The sequence below is a fragment of the Pagrus pagrus genome (genome assembly GCF_965226575.1).
Source record: "Pagrus pagrus genome assembly, chromosome: 2".
Taxonomy (NCBI): domain Eukaryota; kingdom Metazoa; phylum Chordata; class Actinopteri; order Spariformes; family Sparidae; genus Pagrus; species Pagrus pagrus.
Window position 1 is genome coordinate 6421563 of NC_140186.1, and position 19683 is coordinate 6441245.

Here is a 19683-nt window from a genome sequence, read left to right on the forward strand (position 1 = left end):
CAAACTGCCTTCTATAAAGACAAAAGACACAAATATGAAGTTTTGTTCTTGACATTGTTATTTAAAAAAAAAATAAAACTCTTTAGCTTCCTAATGAATATATTAAGTTATTGGATTTTTTGGGTTCAGTTCTTTCACCATCAATGCAGTAAAAGCTTCTTCCTTTGTAAAACATCAATTTATACAGTGATCACAAATACAGACACCAATACAACTAAAAATGATTCACAATATACTGATTTATTTCCTTAAATACTGACGTCCAATACAACTTTGTAATAATGGCGCTAACTATACACCATGTTATACATATATATATTGCTCTGCCAATCACTTCAGTCATATGGAAGATGTTTAATTCACATAGTAATAGAGAAGCAAACTGTTCTCAATGTACTTTTACCCTTTATATATTCTCACACTTCACCATTACTGATCATTTACCACTAACATCAGTTGTTTTGGTCTACCTCGCGGTTTTGTTGGAGGTTTTGGCTTCTTGTCGTGAATCTTCAGATGCGCTCGATACCCCTGACAGTAATAGAAGCACTTTCCACATTTCTCACAAGTATACGGTTTCTCTCCAGTGTGAACTCGCAGGTGAACTTTTAGAACAAATGCTCTGGAGTAACTTTTACCGCAGATCGAGCAGAGGTGAGGCCGTGCTCTGGTGTGAGTCTCAAGGTGCAAGCGGAGGTGGGCGGACTGTGAAAACGACTTCCCACACTGATCACAGTGGAAATTCTTCTCTCCAGTGTGCGTCAACTCGTGTGTTTTAAGTGAACCTACTGTGACAAAACTCTTTCCGCACTCCGAACAGATGAACAGCGACTCTCCTGAGTGAACTCGCTTATGCAGTTGAAAATAATATTCATTTTTGAATCTTTTGTCGCAGTCAGGGCATGCAAAAGGCTTCTTGTGACTCTTGCGATGTTCCTCCAGCTGTTGTTTCTGAGGGAAGTCCATCCCACAATCTCCACACACGTGAACTACAGGAGTTTCTTCAGGAGGGCGCTTCTCTTGAACTAATGTCCACTTCGGTAGCTCTCCTGTGAGAGTAAACAAACACAGTTGTCAAAGCAGAGTCACAAAAAGTATTCGTCCAGTATTTAAGCTGTCTATGGTTTACATAGAACACATCTCCAACCCAGCAGCACAGAAAATCTAACCCATCACCACAATTTTAAGGAAGGCAGCCAAGACAAGTGTCATAAATCAGTATCTGACCAAAGTTACGGTGTTAAATATGGGCCAGAAAAGTGTTTTTAAGATTATGCCACAGGGAAACTGACCTTTGACATTTTGGAAAAAAAATGTCATCACTTCATCGATTTTTATAAAATGTTGTTATAATTAGCAATGGAACTCTTCATTTGAGGCCAAAACTGTGTTTTTTGAGGTCACAGTGACCCTGACCTTTGAAAACAAAAATCGGATCACTTCAGCCTTGAGTCCAGGTGGACGTTTATGCCAGATATAATGCAATCTCTCCAGGTGTTCTTGCGATATCAAGTTCACAAGAATGGCACAGGCAGATAGAAGTGGCTATCACCGTTGCAGAGGCATTAAACAAAAGTAGTTTTTAGCATAACAAGACTGCAGTAAAAATACAAGTTGGATCTACATAACCTAGCTGGTATTCAATTATAGAAAAGCAAACAATTTCAGAAAAAAAACTGACCTCTGTGAACTTTCATGTGTGTTTTGAGGTTTCCACTCTGGGTGAACCCTCTCCCACATATGAAACACTTGAAAGGTCTTTTTCCCGAGTGAACCACGAGGTGTCGCTGCAGAGCGGTGTTGTGAGGGAAAAATCTTCCACAGGTCGGACATTCGTATTTCTTTTTGGGTCTGCGAGGCCCCCTGTCTTGTTTTGGCTCCTCAGGCGGCTTTTGCTGAGGCTCTTCATGGGAGCTGCTCTGTTCAGGTTCTGGCTCACTGACAGGTTCTTCTACAAAGAAAACACACATGGTAATGTTTTTTTAAGGAACGTGTAGTATGCAACTCAAACAGTAGCAGTTCGGATGTGTCCCTTCAGCAGAAACAAACTGTAAGTACAACACTGACATTTACTTACTGAAATCTGGGAAATCCACTTCTTCTCCATCAGAGTTGATCAGGCCTCCAATTTCTTGTTCATCATCCTCGATGAGGATCACATCTGGTCCAAAGTCCTCTGAGTTTTCAGGGTCCATATCTCAAATATAAAACCTTGTAGAGGTAAACAATCAAGAGTCAGTAAACAACAAACTTACAAGTTATTGCTAATGACGGAATACATAAAGCAAAACATGGCAGGTGAGGAAGAGAAAAATATTGCAATACAATTTTCATTTTCACTAAAAAAATATTAAAATCATTATAATGTGAGATTTGTTGGGGTCTGTACGAAGAACAATCATGTTATCTTACATCAGGATAACAAGATTTGTAGGCCAGGACACCTCTGCAGTACTACAGTAGTTCATTACAACGCTGTTTTTACATTACTTGCCCACTTGGCTATATATATCACGTGATCATGTGAAAACAAACCATCTGGCATGTCCGGTTATGTGACCATGAGAGGTTATCAACATGTGTGTTGAAAACAAGCCATTTTTACCATCAGTGCAGTATTACTCATACTGTATATTTAACCATGCCTGTTAATTGTTTGTTTTAGCTTTAGTTGCATCAATGATCTGTAAATTGCAGACAGTTATTTCCAGCCACGACAGCGTCGGCTGGTATTGTTTTCACCTTTTGAGCCTGTATGGGTGTTTCATCAAGGCAAAAGAAGCCGTTTTGAGTGCTTTGGTAGGTTTTCATATGTCTCTGTCCGCGGATAGATTTATGTCATCACAAGAGCATCACAACTGTGCAAGTAACAGTAACGAAACTTAAAAGGTGTGTAGTCAAGGTCGAAGATGGGCACGGTCTGAGCAAGGGGGCTGGAAAGTAGGGGTGTGGGCCCCCCTATATTACAGCCCTGGCCCTGGGTCAAGTTTGTTTTGATGGAGTCAAACTTTACAGGTGTGGAGATCAGATCAAAATTAAGGCTGATTTCGAAGATGGGTTTGGTCCCACCCCTGAGTACTAATCCAATAATGGAGTGATGGAGAAATGACTATGGAGTAGTCTGGGTTGGAATGTCAACATGCTGACGGACGTCGTGGCTGATGTGATCCCATCACAAAATAGTCTCTAGTTTTGCATTACCCTTACAGTTCGCATATCAACATTTCTGGGTAAAACATGGACAATTCTTCCTGCAGTAGGCAATATTAATCACCAGCGGCTACTTTACAGGTTATTAGTCATAATGAAGACAGAGTTCGAAGATGGGTGTGGTCTCAAGTACTCAAGTAGTTCGTAATGTAGTAATGGCTGCTGGGCAGTCATGGGTTTGAACGTTAACGGGTCACCTGGTTGGGTGATTATTATGGTTGAAATAAAAGAAAATTGAGCAGTGTATGTCACAGACAATATTTAATTTTAATTTTGAAAAGTGTGTGTGCCATTTTTTGTTTGTAAAATGCCATTTTTAATGTCCTTTATTGTAATTTGATGCCCTTTGTAAAGCACTTTGTAGTTGCCTTGTGTCTGAACTGTGCTATACAAATAAACTTGCCTTATTGTGTGAACGTAGCTAGCATCTAACTAGCCAATGACAGAGGAGGACGGATACGCAATGGAACGCTCGCGCTGCCTACAGCCAATCGCAGAGGCGGAAGGATTAGCAATGGAATGTTGGCGTTGCCTACATCCAATCACAGAGACGGAAAGATTTGCGATGGATTTGCCCACTGCCACTTGAAAAAGTGATGGTCTGCACATCACAGTTCATTCACGCCGCTTTTAATGTCCACGCTGCCACATTAACTTTACTTATTGTTCATAGGTTCAGTTTCTACATCTGTAAGTTTCTGTCTTTGCTCCTTACCATACCCGCTATACGTTCGTTTGTGGCGTATCCGACCTGAGGTACCCGACTACTTCCGGCAGTTATACACTGGGTGACATCACCAGTGAAATCACTGGGCTAGACCAAGTATGGGGGGCGGGGGGGGGGGGGGGGACTAAGTAAGATTAAGTAAGTTCTTGAGAGCAGTGTCATCTGTTGTGGTAGGATTGTAAATGTATGTTATATTGTAAGATGTGTGATAGGGTTTCTACTCGGTTATTAGTGAGAGGCTAACCGTATCACTTACCTGTTTTACCTGTAAGGCATTGGATTTACCTTCAGGAATGGTACAGCCTTTCAGCCAGCGCTGGCTTCAGCTTCATCCTGAAATATGGCTGAAGAATAAACAACATCTGGGCTGTTCTGCTTACTGAGACCAAATAAAGTACTGAGCATTGATGGACTGGTGGATTATGTTGAAAGACTCACTGGTTACCAAACTGAAAATCTGACCTTTTACACAGCAGACATTTTGAGTTTTTGAAATACTGGTGGAACAAAATTGCATTATCTGTTGCATTTTGTTAGAGGAATTGTTGGACCAGAGCCAAAATGAATTTCATTACATCTATTTGTACTCTTTTTGCTATGACAATACAACAATGTAAAGACAAACAATAATGCTTTGATATTAACAAGGCTGGCTAACAAGATGGTGTGAAGAAAACATGTGCATGTTCTAGATAATGTTATTATCAATAATATTCAAACTTTTGTTGTTACTATTCTTTAAAATTCATTTTTTTCCCCACATCTGCATTTTTAGCTTTCAAATAGGGGCGTGACAGAAAAAGTTCGACAACCATATTTTGGATAGTCCCAACAAAGGTATAAGTAATGTAAACTCTATTACACAGCTGTACGCTTATTATAACCCAATGCATACAGCAGCTTATATTTTAAATATCAAGCACAAAAATAAATCTTATATATATAATAAAACTTCTGACTAAAATAACAAGAATGTACGTAGTTATAACTTATTGTGTTACAACCTTTTGTTTAGTTCCTTCATCAAGAACGCAGCAAAAGCTTTTTCCTTTGTACCAAACTTATATTCAATCACAAATAGAAACACATAAACAAAAAAGTACAATTAACCACAATTCACAATATTATGATTTATTTTCTTAAATACTGTAGTCCACTACATGTATGCAATAATGGAGCTGACTGTACACCTTATAATATTGCTTAGCCAGTCACTTAGCTTTTCACCTGAAAGATGTTTATTTCATATGTTAATAGAGAAGCAATCTGTGATATATTTACTTTCCCCTTTATATAATACTAGAATACTGTCAATTCCCAGGTGACATTATTAATCATTTACCAATAACAGCTGTTGTTTTGGTCTCCCCAGCTGTTTTGTTGGAGGTTTTGGCTTCTTGTCGTGAATCTTCAGATGCGCTCGATACCCTTGCGAGTAATAGAAGCACTTTCCACATTTCTCACAAGTATACGGTTTCTCTCCAGTGTGAACTCGCAGATGAACTTTCAGAACACGAGCTTGGGAGTAACTTTTACCGCAGATCGAGCAGAGGTGAGGCCGCTCTCCAGTGTGAGTCTTGAGATGCACATTCAGGTTGTAGGATTGTGAAAACGACCTCCCGCACTGATCACAGTGAAAGTTCTTTTGTCCAGTGTGTCTCAACTCGTGTTTTTTAAGGGAATCTGCTGTGACACAACTCTTTCCACACTGTGAACAGATGAAAGATGACTCTCCCGTGTGAACACGTTTATGCAGTTTAAAATAATATTCGTTTTTAAATGTCTTGTCACAGTCAGGACACTCGAAAGGCTTTTTGTGACTCTTGCGGTGTTCCTCCAGCTGTTGTTTCTGAGGGAAGTCCATCCCACACTCTCCACACAGATGAACTACAGGAGTTTCTTCAGGAGGACTCTTCTCTTTAACTAATGTCCACTTTGGTAGCTCTCCTGTGAGAAAAACAAAGACATTCGTTTTCAGTTTTTGACTCTTTGATCCTACTGTATATCTAAAAAGAAAAACAGTTATTGGCATAATGAAACTGTAGTGAAAGTACAAGATAAGATCTACATAACTCATCTGTCATTTAATCAGATAAAAAACTATTAAGCAACAAGGTATTAAGGTGATATAACCAGTTGAGAACATGTCTCTTTAAACTCTTTTGATAAGCATCTAAGTGAAGACAAAGGAGCTTCTTGTTGCCGCTGACCTCTGTGAACTTTCATGTGTGTTTTGAGGTTTCCACTCTGGGTGAATCCTCTTCCACATATGAAGCATTTGTAAGGTTTTTTCCCAGAATGAATCACAAGGTGCCGTCGCAGATGGGTGTTGTGAGAGAACACCTTTCCACAGGCCAGACATTCATATTTCTTCTTGGGTCTGTGAGGGGCCTGCTCTTGTTTCGGCTCCTCAGGCTCAGGCTCTGAATGAGGCTCTTCATAAGAGCTGCTGTGTTCAGGTTCTGGCTCTCTTCCAGTTTCCTCTAAAAGGAAAGCATACGGTAACATTTTATTAAGCAACTCCAATAGTAGTGGGTCTGATTTGTCATTATGGGTCTGCAGAAACAAGCTGTGAACACAATATTGACATATTATACATTAATAAAGTCAATATGCCGAACACATCTGGTAGCACATGGTTGCCAATTTACACATCCAGCATTCATTTTGTGTTGTGTTTCTAGAAATCTCAATTAAATTGGTTGCTACAGAGATTTTTCGTTGAAACAGTCTGCTGTTGCGTGTTAAAAAAACGCCGATGGGGGCACCATAACATTAAAGCTGCAGACAGTAAAACAAAAACAACGAGCTGACGGCTGCTTCTCTGCGTTTTCATCACAACAAGCAACATCCATCTACAGTTATTCCAAATAACTGATTGGTGCAGGTTTTAAAAAAATCAAGATTTTAGTTAAAAACTTAAAGAACAAATTCTGTGTTGTGTCAATAACTAAGTGGTAGAAATCTCTGCTCTGTTTGCAAGTCAGACATGATGAATTCAGGTACCTTCATGTATTCAAACTCACATATAAGACTGACCTGTCAAGCTTTGCTGGGAATGCATAGAGCATTTATTACACGACTGTTATATTGGATTGAATGACATAAATGGGGCTCTATATTTCCAGTCACTCACTAGACTTTGTCATTACAATCTATATGCTTACTGAGATCTGGGTAATCCACTTCTTCTCCATCAGAGTTGATCAGGCATCCAATTTCTTGCTCATCATCCTCAATGAGGATCACATCTGGTCCATAGTCGTCTGAGTTTTCGGAGTCCATCCCTCAAATGTACAGCCTTGGATAGGCAGACAATCAAAGAGTCAGTATACAGACAACTTACAAGTTACAGCTTAGTGACTGAACATACAGTATATGAAGTAAAACATGGCCAAAAGCTTCACAGCTGTGGCAGACAACTAAGCAGCAACAACCACTGTTGCTCTGTGGACCAATGGTACATTAGAGGGGGGCTAACGATAATGAACATTGGATGTGCTTAAAATAATATGATAATTAATTCAAAAGAGGTCATCCAGCTTTACTTTCTATCTATTAATGAAATACATTACAAACAATGTTATTGAATAAGACTATAAGGGACCATCAAATCAATTTAACTGTTCTGGTCCCATATTTATTGAGCGTCTGTGGCAACAGTTTGATGTATTTAATGCTGCAATATTTTGCTAAAAGGGCTGTGGTCTCAAAAACATATTCCAGCTTGTAGATAGACAGTGATTTAAATCAACTTTAGTTTCTTAGGAGTTGGAAAAAGACTAAATCTAATGGTAAATCACTACAAAGATAAGATAATTGCAAGAATTCAATATAGAGGTAAGTGATTCACCTCATATTGTTGTGATCAGTTATGACAGTAGTCCAGGGTTCATTCAGGGGATGTTTTTATCATTCCAGCATTAGTTTGATGGGACACATTTTTGCTCCATTCACCTAAATCTAACATTAACTGTAATGTGAGTAGAGCAGCAACCTGACTGACTAACCTGTTGGTGTCTCATAACATCTGTGTCACCAGGAGCAGACGCACCCTGCAGCCCAGACACCAGGGTTTGACCTCTGATTGAGATGTCTCAGCGGTGACCACGACCACCTCTGCCTTCAGACAAACTGTTATTAGCCGGCTAGCCACTGACATAGCGTTCACTGCTGATCTTGGCAATTAGCTAACGCGAGCGAGTAGCCCCCCCCTCCCTCCAAATCTACAGATGCTAACAAACAATAACAAATAACGGCTACGATACATCCACTTAATCCAAGCGTGAGAAAAATGCGTCATCTCTGCTGTAAATGTCACCCCCGCTCGTACGACCCTCGCCGACTTAGCTAGCTAACGTTTAAACAAGACAATAGACATTTTTGACCAACCTCAGCATAGATTTTCCACCTCATGTAAGAAGTAGTCGCTCGGGAGAAGTTTATTAAAACGACCTTGATATATAGTTTTCAGCTCTCTCTCATTTTCACGCTCGCCGTATTCAAACAACGTGTCATATTGATGCCAACTAACTAATGAGTTAAGTTCAATAAGCTTTTGGATCTGATGGTTACCTGTCGAGCTGCAGCCGCTGCGACGTACAGTAGTGTCAGGACTTCCGGTTAGCATGTAAAACATCACAATAAAAGCACAACTGATATAACATTATATTGTATCCTCGTGTTCTGCATGGTTTTTTGTAAACACAAACACAAACAGACAGACACACAAAAGCACACACACACGCATACATCACATGACATAATGCTTGCATTAATTAATTAAAATACTCAACAAGCACCCGTTCTTCAGTGGTGTCGGGACTTCCGGTTGTCCCTTATCACAATAAAAGCCCCACTTTTACATTGTAGTCTGGTTTTTGACAGCGTTTTGCAAACAGACATACATCCAAATAAGGGCAACGTAATTTTAATTCAATCTTAAATTCCCAACACTTATAGAAGGAATGTTTAGACTGCTGCATGTTCTTGATAATCCAATGCATAAAGCAGCTTATATTCATGTATTAAAGGGGCTCTATGTAGTTTTGGAGAAGAAATTCATTTAAAATATTAACGAGGCAATAATACAAACTCATAAAAAAATATTTTTTACATAACTGTAAAAACCTCAAGCTGTTCTCAGAGGAAAATGAGGTCCGCAGAACACTGTTTGACGCTAGAAAGGTGGCAGGGTCCGCCACATATAAACAAAGTAGAACATTATAGGACATATTTACCACTACTTTGATCTCCACATTGGTTTTGGCTTCATGAATCTTCAGATGTGCACCATATCCTTGAGAGTGATCAAAACACCTACCGAGGTCAGAAGGATCCCAGTTCAGGTCCACACCATCTGAATCTGGCAGAGCTCTCCCTGGCCTGCTCAAAGTTCCTGGTACTCTCCTACTGTCTGGTTCCCCCCCAGCTGCCTGGTGGGCCCTATGGGTTTGGCACTGTGAGTCCTCTTATGATTGTTGAAGCCCTCTCTGTAGTACAAACTCTTCCCACACTCGTCACAGCTTCTCTCCTGTATGAACTCTGAGGTGAACTTTTACCGTTTACCACTGATGGAGCAGAAATGAGGCCTCTCTCCAGAGTGGGTCACATGGTGCGCTCTCACAGTAGATTCCTGCTTGAACCTTTTTCCACATATAATACATGGGAAAGGTTTCTCCCCTGTGTGATCTCGAGTCCCTTTGAGGTCAGGAAATCTTAATCACACAGACTTTCATCTTAAATGGTTATTCTTCTGGGTAAAGTGTAAAAACTATGGGTCATTTTAAATTTGCATATAATTAATACCATAAATTATTTAAATTGCAAAATGGCAAATATGTACTGCACACACAGCTACCTGAGTCTTGAGGATTGAGGATGATGATTGACTGGTGCTATACTAGAATGCTACCAAAATACCAGCTTTCAAAGGAGGGTCACAGTCGACCTGGCAGATCAGATCTCGCTACAAATTTCATAATGTTCAGATTCATTATTTCAAATGTAGAAAAGAAACAAGACATGTTTCTGAAAAATGTCTGTATTCCATCGTCATGGATTTTAAAATAACAAGGATATTGTGCATATTTTTTAACATTAAATATTAGTATTTGGCATGCAGGATACAAAGGCACTCCAATTGTACAGATGGGCTACTAGAGAAGAGTAAACATAAAAACATGGGTACAAAACATGAATACAAGAAGGACAACACAGTAAGCTTCCAAATTTTTCTTGGAAATCCACACCGACTCTGTAGCGCATATTTTCAGACACAGTAATCGTCTCTGGTGTAGGAATGGAAGGAAGAAGATCAGGAAAGAAGCGCTTTTTACTGTAATATCTTCAGACACAGTTAACAACCAAAAAAATGCATCAATAGATTAACTGTTACATGTCCAGCCTGCCCTCCTGCTTCGGTCTACCGAGTTGTCTGGTTGGCCCAATGCGTCTTCCAGCATGTGTGCGCTGATGCTGCCGCAGACCCTGGCGGTAAATGAAGCTCTTCCCACACACTCCGCACTCGTAGGGTCTCTCTCCGGTGTGAAGCCTGTGGTGTACCTTCAGCTCCTCTGCTCTAGAGTAGCCTTTCCCACAGACGCTACAGATGAAAGGTCTGTCTTTAATGTGGGTCTGGTAATGTGCTGTCAGGTACGAGTTTATCCGAAACGTCTTCCCGCAGATAGAGCATGCGAACGGTCTCTCCCCGGAGTGTTGCATCTCATGCAGCTTGAGAGAGGAAGCCGTGTGGAAACCTCTGCCGCACTGGGAGCAGAGGAACGGTTTCTCCCCAGTATGGATGCGCTGGTGAACTTGTATGTAGCTCTCATTGATGAACTTCTTGCCACAGTCGGGACATGAGTAGGGCTTCTCCTTAACGTGGGTTTTCATGTGCTCTTCCAGCTTTTCTTTTTCGTTGAACTGAATGCCGCAGCGGCGGCAGAACAGAAGCTGTGATGAGCTCTGCTCGACTGCGTCTGATTCACCAGCTGCTTCCGAGTGTGTAGTAATGTGGTGTGCTTGTAAAGCTGACTGACTGTCACATTTTTTTCCACATTCCAGGCAATGGAGGGATGATCTGATCCTGGACTCCCCCGGCAGAGACTTCAAGTATTCGCAGAGTTCTGACGCGATGGGATCAACCTCATCCTCAAACTCCACAGTGCTTTTACGACCTTCACAAAGGAGAGACAAATCATGTGTCAGTCATGTGGCTCTAAGTTCCCAGTTTTTGACTTATTCTTCAAATATATTACTGTACATTAAATGTTTTGTTCTCTGTCATCCACATTACAGTTACAAGGTTTGGTTTGAAAACCTTTGCAGACCACCATGCTGGTTTTCCTGTTTTGCTCCATTACCCCATTTCAACCAAATAAGCTTTGGTTCTTGAACCAGTTCTGTTCAAGATTTTTGAATTTCCACCATTTTTCAAAAGAACCATTGTAATCTAGGACGAGTCATCAACAGAGTGCGTTGTACCTGCTCTGAGATTTTTGCTTGAAATGCTCAGAATGGTTCGATATTAGGTGCGCAAACCAGAAAAGCACTGGTTCCATGTTGGTGGAAAAGGGGCATTTGTAGCACAATGCAGCAGGAAACAGGTCTGGGTTTTTTGGAACAAATTCTAGGCATATGTATTTATATGTAGATTACAAGAAACAACAAATATTCCAGGATGTAACTGTAAATGTAAATATATTATAAGTAAAGTATAACCCAGTCTCACCAAAATGGACTTTGTAATGTGTTTTGAGATTTCCCTTCTGGTTGAAACCGCGACCACAGATGGAGCAGCAGTACGGTTTCTCTCCCGTGTGGATCAGCTGGTGCCTCTCCAATTTGTAGGCGTGAGGGAATTCTTTGCCACACACTGCGCAGTGGTACTCGATCTTCTCTTTGGGCGTCTTCAGGAGCTCCGGAGGGATTTCTATAGGAACACGAACCATTTTTCTGCCAGGGCGCTTCTTCCCTATGTGGGGAGGGAGAACGTGAAACCACAAGGTTAGGCTGTTAGCGTAATGCTTACAAAATGAGCTTGCAGATTAAAATCCAGTCAGATGCCAATTAGATTGTCTGTGGATAGTGTTCGTTTTTTTTTGTTTTTGTCAACTTATAAGAACATAGAAGCTCTTCCCTTTTTAAAAAACAAAACATATTTACTATTTTTTGAAACATCTATGGCCACTATTAATCACTTTTTTGCCCGTAGGTGGTACACATCAGCATGTTGACCTCTAAACTGCTGCCAGTCAACAGGTTTTGTCTGGTGCTGCTCTGCATTTGGATGACTATGAAAGATGATGATGTTTCTGTAATGTGTCTTCTCCGTTTTAATGAGCGCTTTAGATAACACAAGAAAAGGTCCAACACAGGTTTACAATAAAAACAGAGTTCCTGTCAACAATGTATTCACTGTTGTGAATGATTCTAGCAATCTATGTGTATTTAACTGCAGGCAGACATACTAAAGAAGCAGTGCTTTTTACTAACCCGCACATTAGCAGTCAATACACACTGCACTTACCACTGGATAACATGGTATTAGCTGCATCTGCACTACCAAGCTGTTGATACACTCTTGTGGACCATTTTATCTGCACTTACCAGCAGAAACACCTGTGTTTTCTCCATCTCCTTCAGCAGATGGTTTGATATCTTTCCTCCTTCTGTAAGGTCGCTTTGCTGGTGAAAGAAAAAAAAAAAAGTGCTGCTTTAGTCAGAAAACTGATAATTAAACCGTAATATGTATCAGGGTTGGGTATGATTCAAAATTAGATTTAAAATGTTTGCGAACCAGTGATTTGTTAGGAAAAGTCTTTTTAGTTCTGCTCATCACTCCCTGAAAGTGCAGTTTGGACTTTTAAAACAGTGTCTGAAACTTCACGACACAAGTGGTTTTCCATACAACAGAAAACATATGGAAATTTGTTGATGAATTTTCTGAATGAGTTCATTTACCACTACATTGTGCAATATTTAAAACTTAAATCCCAAGTCCACATCTCTGTGTACATTGTTTGTAGCTCATATAATGTGAAATGAACCAGCATCAATAGGCAGAATTAGACTTCTTACCAGCCTTAGGAGCAACACGGCGGGCAGTTTTTAAGTTGACTTCTTCTGATTCCACTATGGTAGGGAAATTTGTCTTTCTTCGGGTACGCCTTGATACTATAAGATGAAAAGGTTAGACAAATCCACACATTTAGTGCATTACTATTATTATTATTATTATTATTACCATAAAAATCGAGAGGAACACTCACTTCCTGGCTCTGCCTCTAATTCTTCACTGGACAACAGTGGAACTTCTGATTTCCTTCTTCTGCCCCTTCGTTTTACTTTGTGACAAAGACAAACAACAGAAAAAAGTTAACAAATGAAAAGAAACACAGTTCTTATATTGATGCTATGATGAGGCACAACATAGTAAACATGTATTACAATGAAAATCTTCTTTTCAATCTTTCCATCTCTTCACTCACCAGGACGTGCAGGGACTTCTTTCTCTGTGTCCGAGACGTCCACCGACACCACCTTAATATCTGGAGCCTTTTTCTTTCGCCTGTGTCTCTTTCCTGATTACATTGTGTGCAGAAAGATTTTCTCAGAACTGAGACAAAACTATTACGTACAACATAAACAGTTTTAATAATTCTTTTGACTTTTTGTTTACCACGATATGACATCTTTGCTACTCTCTCTTTTTCCTCGCCTTCGTCCCTTTCTTCATCTTCAACTTCCATGATGAGTGTTGGACTGCTGCTTCCTCTCTGGTTTTGGCCTTGCAGCTGAGAGTCGGACAGGATGACAACCTGTGAACATAATCATTAAAAACCATCAGAAACATACCCCCCAAACCTGGGTAACAGTACTTAAAAGTTAAGGACAGTAAAGTAAGCAAGTATCTCAAGACTTAGACAGATGCTATGTGTAATTTCAACTCTCCTTCAACCCTACACAAAGCAGTAACTTTCGCAGACACTCGCTGTGGGGAAACCAGTCAAAAATCAAATTTTGGAAGGGTCCTGAGGGAGACCTATGATAAATTAATGGTGAACAATAAAAGCATTGTCTCATCTCTTCTTTCATTCTGCAGGTTGTATAAAGCATGCGCTGTTGTTGAATAGTATTCTATGCATTGCCATTTTATGCTATGCAATTAGAGGTGTCAAGAGACGTGAAGGCGACAGCCCATTTCGATGTGCTTCTATCAAAATTGTTGAGCTGTGTCGAAAAGACAAGTTACCTTGCTAGGCTGAGGGCTTTCTGTGCAACCAGAGCCTCGGTCGGGACTGTCTCCTATAAAAATCAGGATAGTTGACTCAGTTTCAGAGATACCTGACATGACAACTGATATTCAACATTTACAACAGTATTTTAAAACTGAAGTTTAAATAAATGGCTGCATTTTAGATGAAAAATAAAGCTAATGTAAGGATAAACTCAATGCATACTGTATTTTATTAATGCTGTGTGCTATGACCACCAATTGAACTGTGAATATGGACAAAACAAAGCAAAAACTAAAAGAATGTAACTGTAATAGTTTTCATGCATTCAAAAAGTCTTGTTTTGAAATACTTACATATATTTGGTTACCAAATCAGAGAAAATGTCTTATATTTTTTACCGCTACTTAAAATATTCTCACCAAATAAACAAATTTGGGAAACTGAATCAAAATTGGTCCTGAGTAAATAAACTGAACCGTTTGCACAAGTCGTGTCTCTGCCGTAAATGTGCTGTTATGAATCACTTACTGGCATCCCACTCAACCACTTCTCCATCAGAGTTGATTAAACCACCAATTTCTTCATCTTGTTCCTCCTCCGGCTCCTCCTCCTGTTCCTCCTCCTCCCCTGCCTGCAATCTGACAGTCAAATGGAGCGTTTGATCCTCTAAGTTTGCAGATGCCATCTTTAGTCCATGTGGCATCAGGGGCTTACGTTCAGGAGAATCCTAAATACAGAACGCAGTGTGAAAAAGCATTCATTTTATGCACTGTTTTTTTTTTTATTTATTTGCTCACACAGCAAATCTTATTGGAAGTTATAAGACCAGATTTGGATATTTTGCATCGTCCCAAAAAGTGTGTATGACACGATAACGATTTATTGTTTTTTTAAAAAATCATTGGGCCTCATGCAGAAACATTTTCATATTCTGATCCCAAATACAGATGCAGCAACAATTTCACTATTTTATTATTGTTATTATTATTTTTATAGTAGTCTACTGTTGATTTCTATTTTAAAAAAGGCATCAACAGCAACAAACAGCCACAAAAAGAAAAGTTGCGGAGAGAAGAATACAATAAAACATCTAAATAAAAATGCTCATGTGATCTTATACATCCGTGGTTGAGTAATAAAGTGATACATTATAACTGTGAAACTGCAAACCCAGGACATTTCCTTAGACTCTAATTGTACTGTGAAAATGTATAATCTTTCCATCCCTAATCCCTTGTTCATGCGAGTGTTCCGAGTCGAAACTTGTCCTAAATCGCTCCTTTCAGTCAGACTAATGTCAACTCTTCATGAGGAGGTGGACGCTTGCAATATGAGATGATTAACATAATCTACACCCTTAAAAATGCCATGCTTCGCTCCGTTTGTGTACAAGTTTCGGACAGAGCTTCAAGTGCTGTCCAGCAAACGCAACGACACACACATCAGTGGTGGCTTTAGAAGACCACATTGTTGTTTGACCACATGAAACAACTACTAAATGACTAGAAAACAAATTAGGAGGAAAGAAAGAGAGAGTTTCAACAACAAGTATTTCTACATACTGTTTGGCAAGGTGCTGGTCTTTTGGTCTCGTGTAGTTCTGCTTCTGTTGGCAAAGATGTGCTTTGTTTGACGTCAATGCTCTGGTCTTGAGCATAACACTCATCCGCTGCATGTGTACTCTGATGGGACTTCGTGTTCTTGGTGTGACTGGGGGTGGTCATCTCACGTACTGTGTTATTGCACTGATACACAGTCACATTTCCCGGTGTTTTTCCACATATAAAGGAAATCTTAGGTTTCTCATCGGAGTCCATGATCATGTGTCTCTGCCGCCCCTCTCTGGCAGAGGAGCTCTGCCCATAGAGAGTCGGACCACCAGACTCCTCTAAGCATACTCTGTCATGTCTCTTTACTCCGTGTGAAATGGAGCTGTCCTTCCCGTACGCTTTGAGGTGGGGATAGCAAGTAGGTGTGGAGGTATCCTCTTTCTCTTCCTCTGAGCTAAAGCTCTCATCTGTGTTTAACAAGACAAGACAAAACAAAAACATGGAAAGTCACGATCGAGTAACAGTGCGCATGACATCTGGTAAGAGTTTGTTGATATGTAAGATTTTCCACTCACGATTTTCACTCACAGTCCAGCCTTCCTCTTCCTCTTTGATGATCACTTGAATCTCTGGTGTCTCACAATTATAGTCAGGGCTCGCTGGTGCTTTTTTTGAATCATGATGTGGCAAATTCTGGTCATCATAGTTTTCATTTAAGCTCAGTGACAATGGATCTTGGAGTTCAGGATCCTGATGAGAAATAAAGACAGAGACACTCATACTCAGTAACCACCATCTTTAAGGCTTTCAGTAACAATCCTCAGAAACCACAACAAGTTCATGGTAGCTGCAATAAAACAAAAGACATTATACATAATAACACAAGCTTAATCTGCCAGAAATAATCCTGAGAAAACACTTTCAAAATTCTGTATATGCAAAAAATATGGCTTCATACGTACCTAAGGATAAAATAAAAATGGTGAGGATAGACAAGTATTGCTACATTCATCATAGCAGATTATTACAAATGTCCCATTATATATTGTTCCAAGAATGTGTCCTGCAATTCCTCTCCTGTAGCCTCACATTAAATTTAACATAGCCTACTTCACACCTTACAGCCAGGTGCGTAGGACACTGAAATAATGAGAAAAGGTTGCAAACTCGTTCCGACACGTTGTCGACACTGTATTTATTATTAGGCAATGTTTTCATAGACCTTCACGAGGAATTCAACTCAAAATATGAAGCAACAACATCTTTAAACTCAAGCCGCAGGCTGCTGTGATAATAAATCAATAAAGCAGTCGAAACAAATCAAGTGAAAGAGCTGAAAATTCAGCACCTATTCAAACTCATGGGCAGAAAAATGACTTGTTTGTGCCCATCTTGTATTTTCTATTTCCAGGTTTCTATTGTATTCCACTGATGTTGACATCTATTGCTTGTCTCATTTTATTGACATATCTGATCAATTATTGATTGTGTAATTGTCTGAGTTTTTGGTGATTTGACTCCCTTCCAAAGGTCTTGTCTTTTCAATAAACTTAGTGCAATGTGTACAATGTGCAAGGGTTCACTCTCGCCTTGTACACAAAACAAATGTAAAAGTTATTTGTGTTGCATATTTCAAGCAGAAATAAACAACCCTAACAAAGACTGCAGTGGCTTCGAAGCTAACTCGATTTTAATTAACTCAATCAAGTGTATCTCTTCTCTTAGATTACATATCAGCTTTTCAAGGAAATGATGGCCAAGACAAGTGCACAATAGGCCACAAATATCAGTATTTATCATCGCTGCTATGGATTATGATGGTAAATAAAATCACAATGCATTTATTTTGATTGTGATACCATTCACACTTAATGACAATGATCATTTTTGCATCATAATTTTCATTTTCTCTTAAAAACCAATTAAAATCAAGATGATGTGACATTTGTCGGGGTCCGCACCACACAAACATGTTCTCCTACATCTGGAGAACAAGGTTTGTGAGCCAGGACATCTCTGCAGCAACACACTACTTTATTATGATGCTGCATATTTGACCTTTATCAGAAACTTGCAGCTTCTTGCGACCTGGATGTTGCACTTTGCCATACTGCGATGTTGATTACAGTTCAATTAATTGTGCATGGATTTACAGTACAATTAATCAATGCAACAACAAAAAAAACTAACAAAAACAAAACATATTTAAAAGAAACAGTCGGTTTTTGTGCAGCCAGTGATAGATGGCGGAAGTGACAGAGATTCTGACATACTAGGAACAGCAATCTTAAATGCATGAAACCAATAAAGTTACAGGAGGGTGCTGGCTTAAATAAACTTGTGTTTTGTTACGCTGGCTATCATTATCATTGACACTATGTGTGTCTATATGTCTTGATATTTTCTTTACTATCACTAGCACACGACAGAGGCCCTATTACTTCCTTACAGTCTGGAGTCAATCAATCATTTCCCCGGATAACTTAATGTCACTGAATGCATCGCTGGTAGTTTTAACACAAAAACGTCACTAGCTAACGAGCTAGCCCAGCTATCCTGCTGATATCAACCAGAGCAGTTGTTAAATGTCGGAATGAAAGATGGTTATTGTTTGCAAACAAACGTCACCCCAGTCGACCCACACCTAAGCAAGGTACTTCTCTTTTTTTTTTTAAATCTGCATACCAGGTTACCGAACTGTGTCTGCTAGCTAGTTAACTAAAACAGTTAAGCTACATCCAAAAAAAAAAAAACCAGCAAACGACAGCTCGCAGTGCAACAGCAGCCCGAATAGCAGCTAAATTATCTACGTTACCTCAAACATAGTGCGCCGGGTTTGAAGGATGTCATAAGAAAACCAGGGTGGACAGTAAATGAAGCTAAGTTGTGTCGTTATTCTGGATGAGGGCTGCTGTCTAGCTAAAAACTGTGTTGCGCCACCACTTCTTCTTCGTGTGTTTTTTTTGCAGCGGTGTCTGTCTGTAATGGCAGCTCGCAGGCTGGAGGGCGCACACCGCCCCCTGCTGGACAAAACGGAGTACGTCATGTAAATGCTGGTGGAGATGAGAGATGAAGCCACCAGTTTGGGATTAATGGGCGTCTTCTGAACCTTGTGACCTCTTATATTGAAGCAGGGTCTACTTCACAGGTTTGTGACCGAGGTGTTCAACCAAAAAATAGATTTTTCCCTCTTAGTTTCATATGAATGAAGGATTTTTAGAGACCCATTTGGCCTGTTTCACAATAAAAGCACTTCATTGTGAGAATCCCAAAACACAAGCAATCACCTGTACCCACTATATTAACATTTTTGTTTTCAAAACTACATCAGATAAACTTCAAATAAGAAATTATTTAATCACTTAAATAATGTTTTGTGTATCTCGAATCATGTTGCAACACCTTCATTTGAGAACTGCTGGATTTGATTTAAGAAAACTATAATTAATCCTCATGCAACTGTTTTTTTAAATAACATTTTTGGATCATTTTGGCTGTATTAATGCACATTGCATACGTGTTGGTAAAGGTGTTTGATATTTTGTAAGTATATGGAAAATAACAATGTGTCGTGTTTATTTAATTTAAAGACAGAATGGCATCATGTAAACAAACTGGTATTTAAAGGGTTTAAATCCTGAGAATAAATGAATATTTGGGAGTCAGGGCTGATGTTGGTTGAAAAATGCAGTTCAGTGAGAGTTGAAAATAATATTAATATATAGTATTTGTATGGCCTGAGTACAATTTCTTTACCAGTTGTGTGCTCTGATGGTGACTCAGGACTATTTTTAAGAAACACTGAGACATAACTCACCATTAACACAACGTGTTCACCCCCTGACGTGTAAGTTAATAGGTTACTGTCAGAATCAGGTCTGAACTTTGAGCTGCAGCAGCGTTTAAAAGCCACATGTCAGAAATCAGCTGTGCCTCACAGGCATTACAACATCAC

At 39.6% G+C, this 19683-nt stretch overlaps 3 protein-coding genes across 8 annotated transcripts; all 3 read right to left on the reverse strand.

Moving 5' to 3' along the window:
• Window positions 1-221: 221 nt before the first annotated feature.
• Window positions 222-3998, reverse strand: LOC311273302 (uncharacterized protein). 3 transcript variants are annotated; one of them, XM_084380283.1, is made up of 4 exons: window positions 3931-3998; window positions 2078-2211; window positions 1682-1951; window positions 222-1049 (listed from the first exon to the last, which is right to left on the reverse strand). In XM_084380283.1, exons 2-4 carry the CDS (start codon window positions 2193-2195, stop codon window positions 430-432), a joined length of 1008 nt encoding a protein of 335 aa, XP_084236409.1. In that variant the 5' UTR covers window positions 2196-2211; window positions 3931-3998; the 3' UTR covers window positions 222-429. The 3 variants fall into 3 exon arrangements, with proteins under 3 accessions (XP_084236409.1, XP_084236408.1, XP_084236410.1); XM_084380282.1 differs by having other exon boundaries at window positions 3926-3978; XM_084380284.1 differs by lacking the exon at window positions 3931-3998 and adding an exon at window positions 2743-2861.
• Window positions 3999-5052: 1054 nt separating this feature from the next.
• On the reverse strand, window positions 5053-8559 carry LOC311273275 (uncharacterized protein). Of its 4 annotated transcripts, none has more exons than XM_084380249.1 (5): window positions 8513-8559; window positions 7948-8060; window positions 7105-7238; window positions 6148-6420; window positions 5053-5884 (listed from the first exon to the last, which is right to left on the reverse strand). In XM_084380249.1, exons 3-5 carry the CDS (start codon window positions 7220-7222, stop codon window positions 5268-5270), a joined length of 1008 nt encoding a protein of 335 aa, XP_084236375.1. In that variant the 5' UTR covers window positions 7223-7238; window positions 7948-8060; window positions 8513-8559; the 3' UTR covers window positions 5053-5267. The 4 variants fall into 4 exon arrangements, with proteins under 4 accessions (XP_084236375.1, XP_084236373.1, XP_084236376.1 ...); XM_084380247.1 differs by lacking the exon at window positions 8513-8559 and adding an exon at window positions 8330-8506; XM_084380250.1 differs by lacking the exon at window positions 7948-8060.
• Window positions 8560-9964: 1405 nt separating this feature from the next.
• On the reverse strand, window positions 9965-18684 carry LOC311273204 (uncharacterized protein). The gene is made up of 12 exons (XM_084380148.1): window positions 18544-18684; window positions 16304-16478; window positions 15741-16195; window positions 14707-14905; window positions 14193-14245; window positions 13620-13758; window positions 13429-13521; window positions 13210-13284; window positions 13019-13114; window positions 12548-12625; window positions 11670-11912; window positions 9965-11115 (listed from the first exon to the last, which is right to left on the reverse strand). Exons 1-12 carry the CDS (start codon window positions 18550-18552, stop codon window positions 10331-10333), a joined length of 2400 nt encoding a protein of 799 aa, XP_084236274.1. The 5' UTR covers window positions 18553-18684; the 3' UTR covers window positions 9965-10330.
• Window positions 18685-19683: the final 999 nt, after the last annotated feature.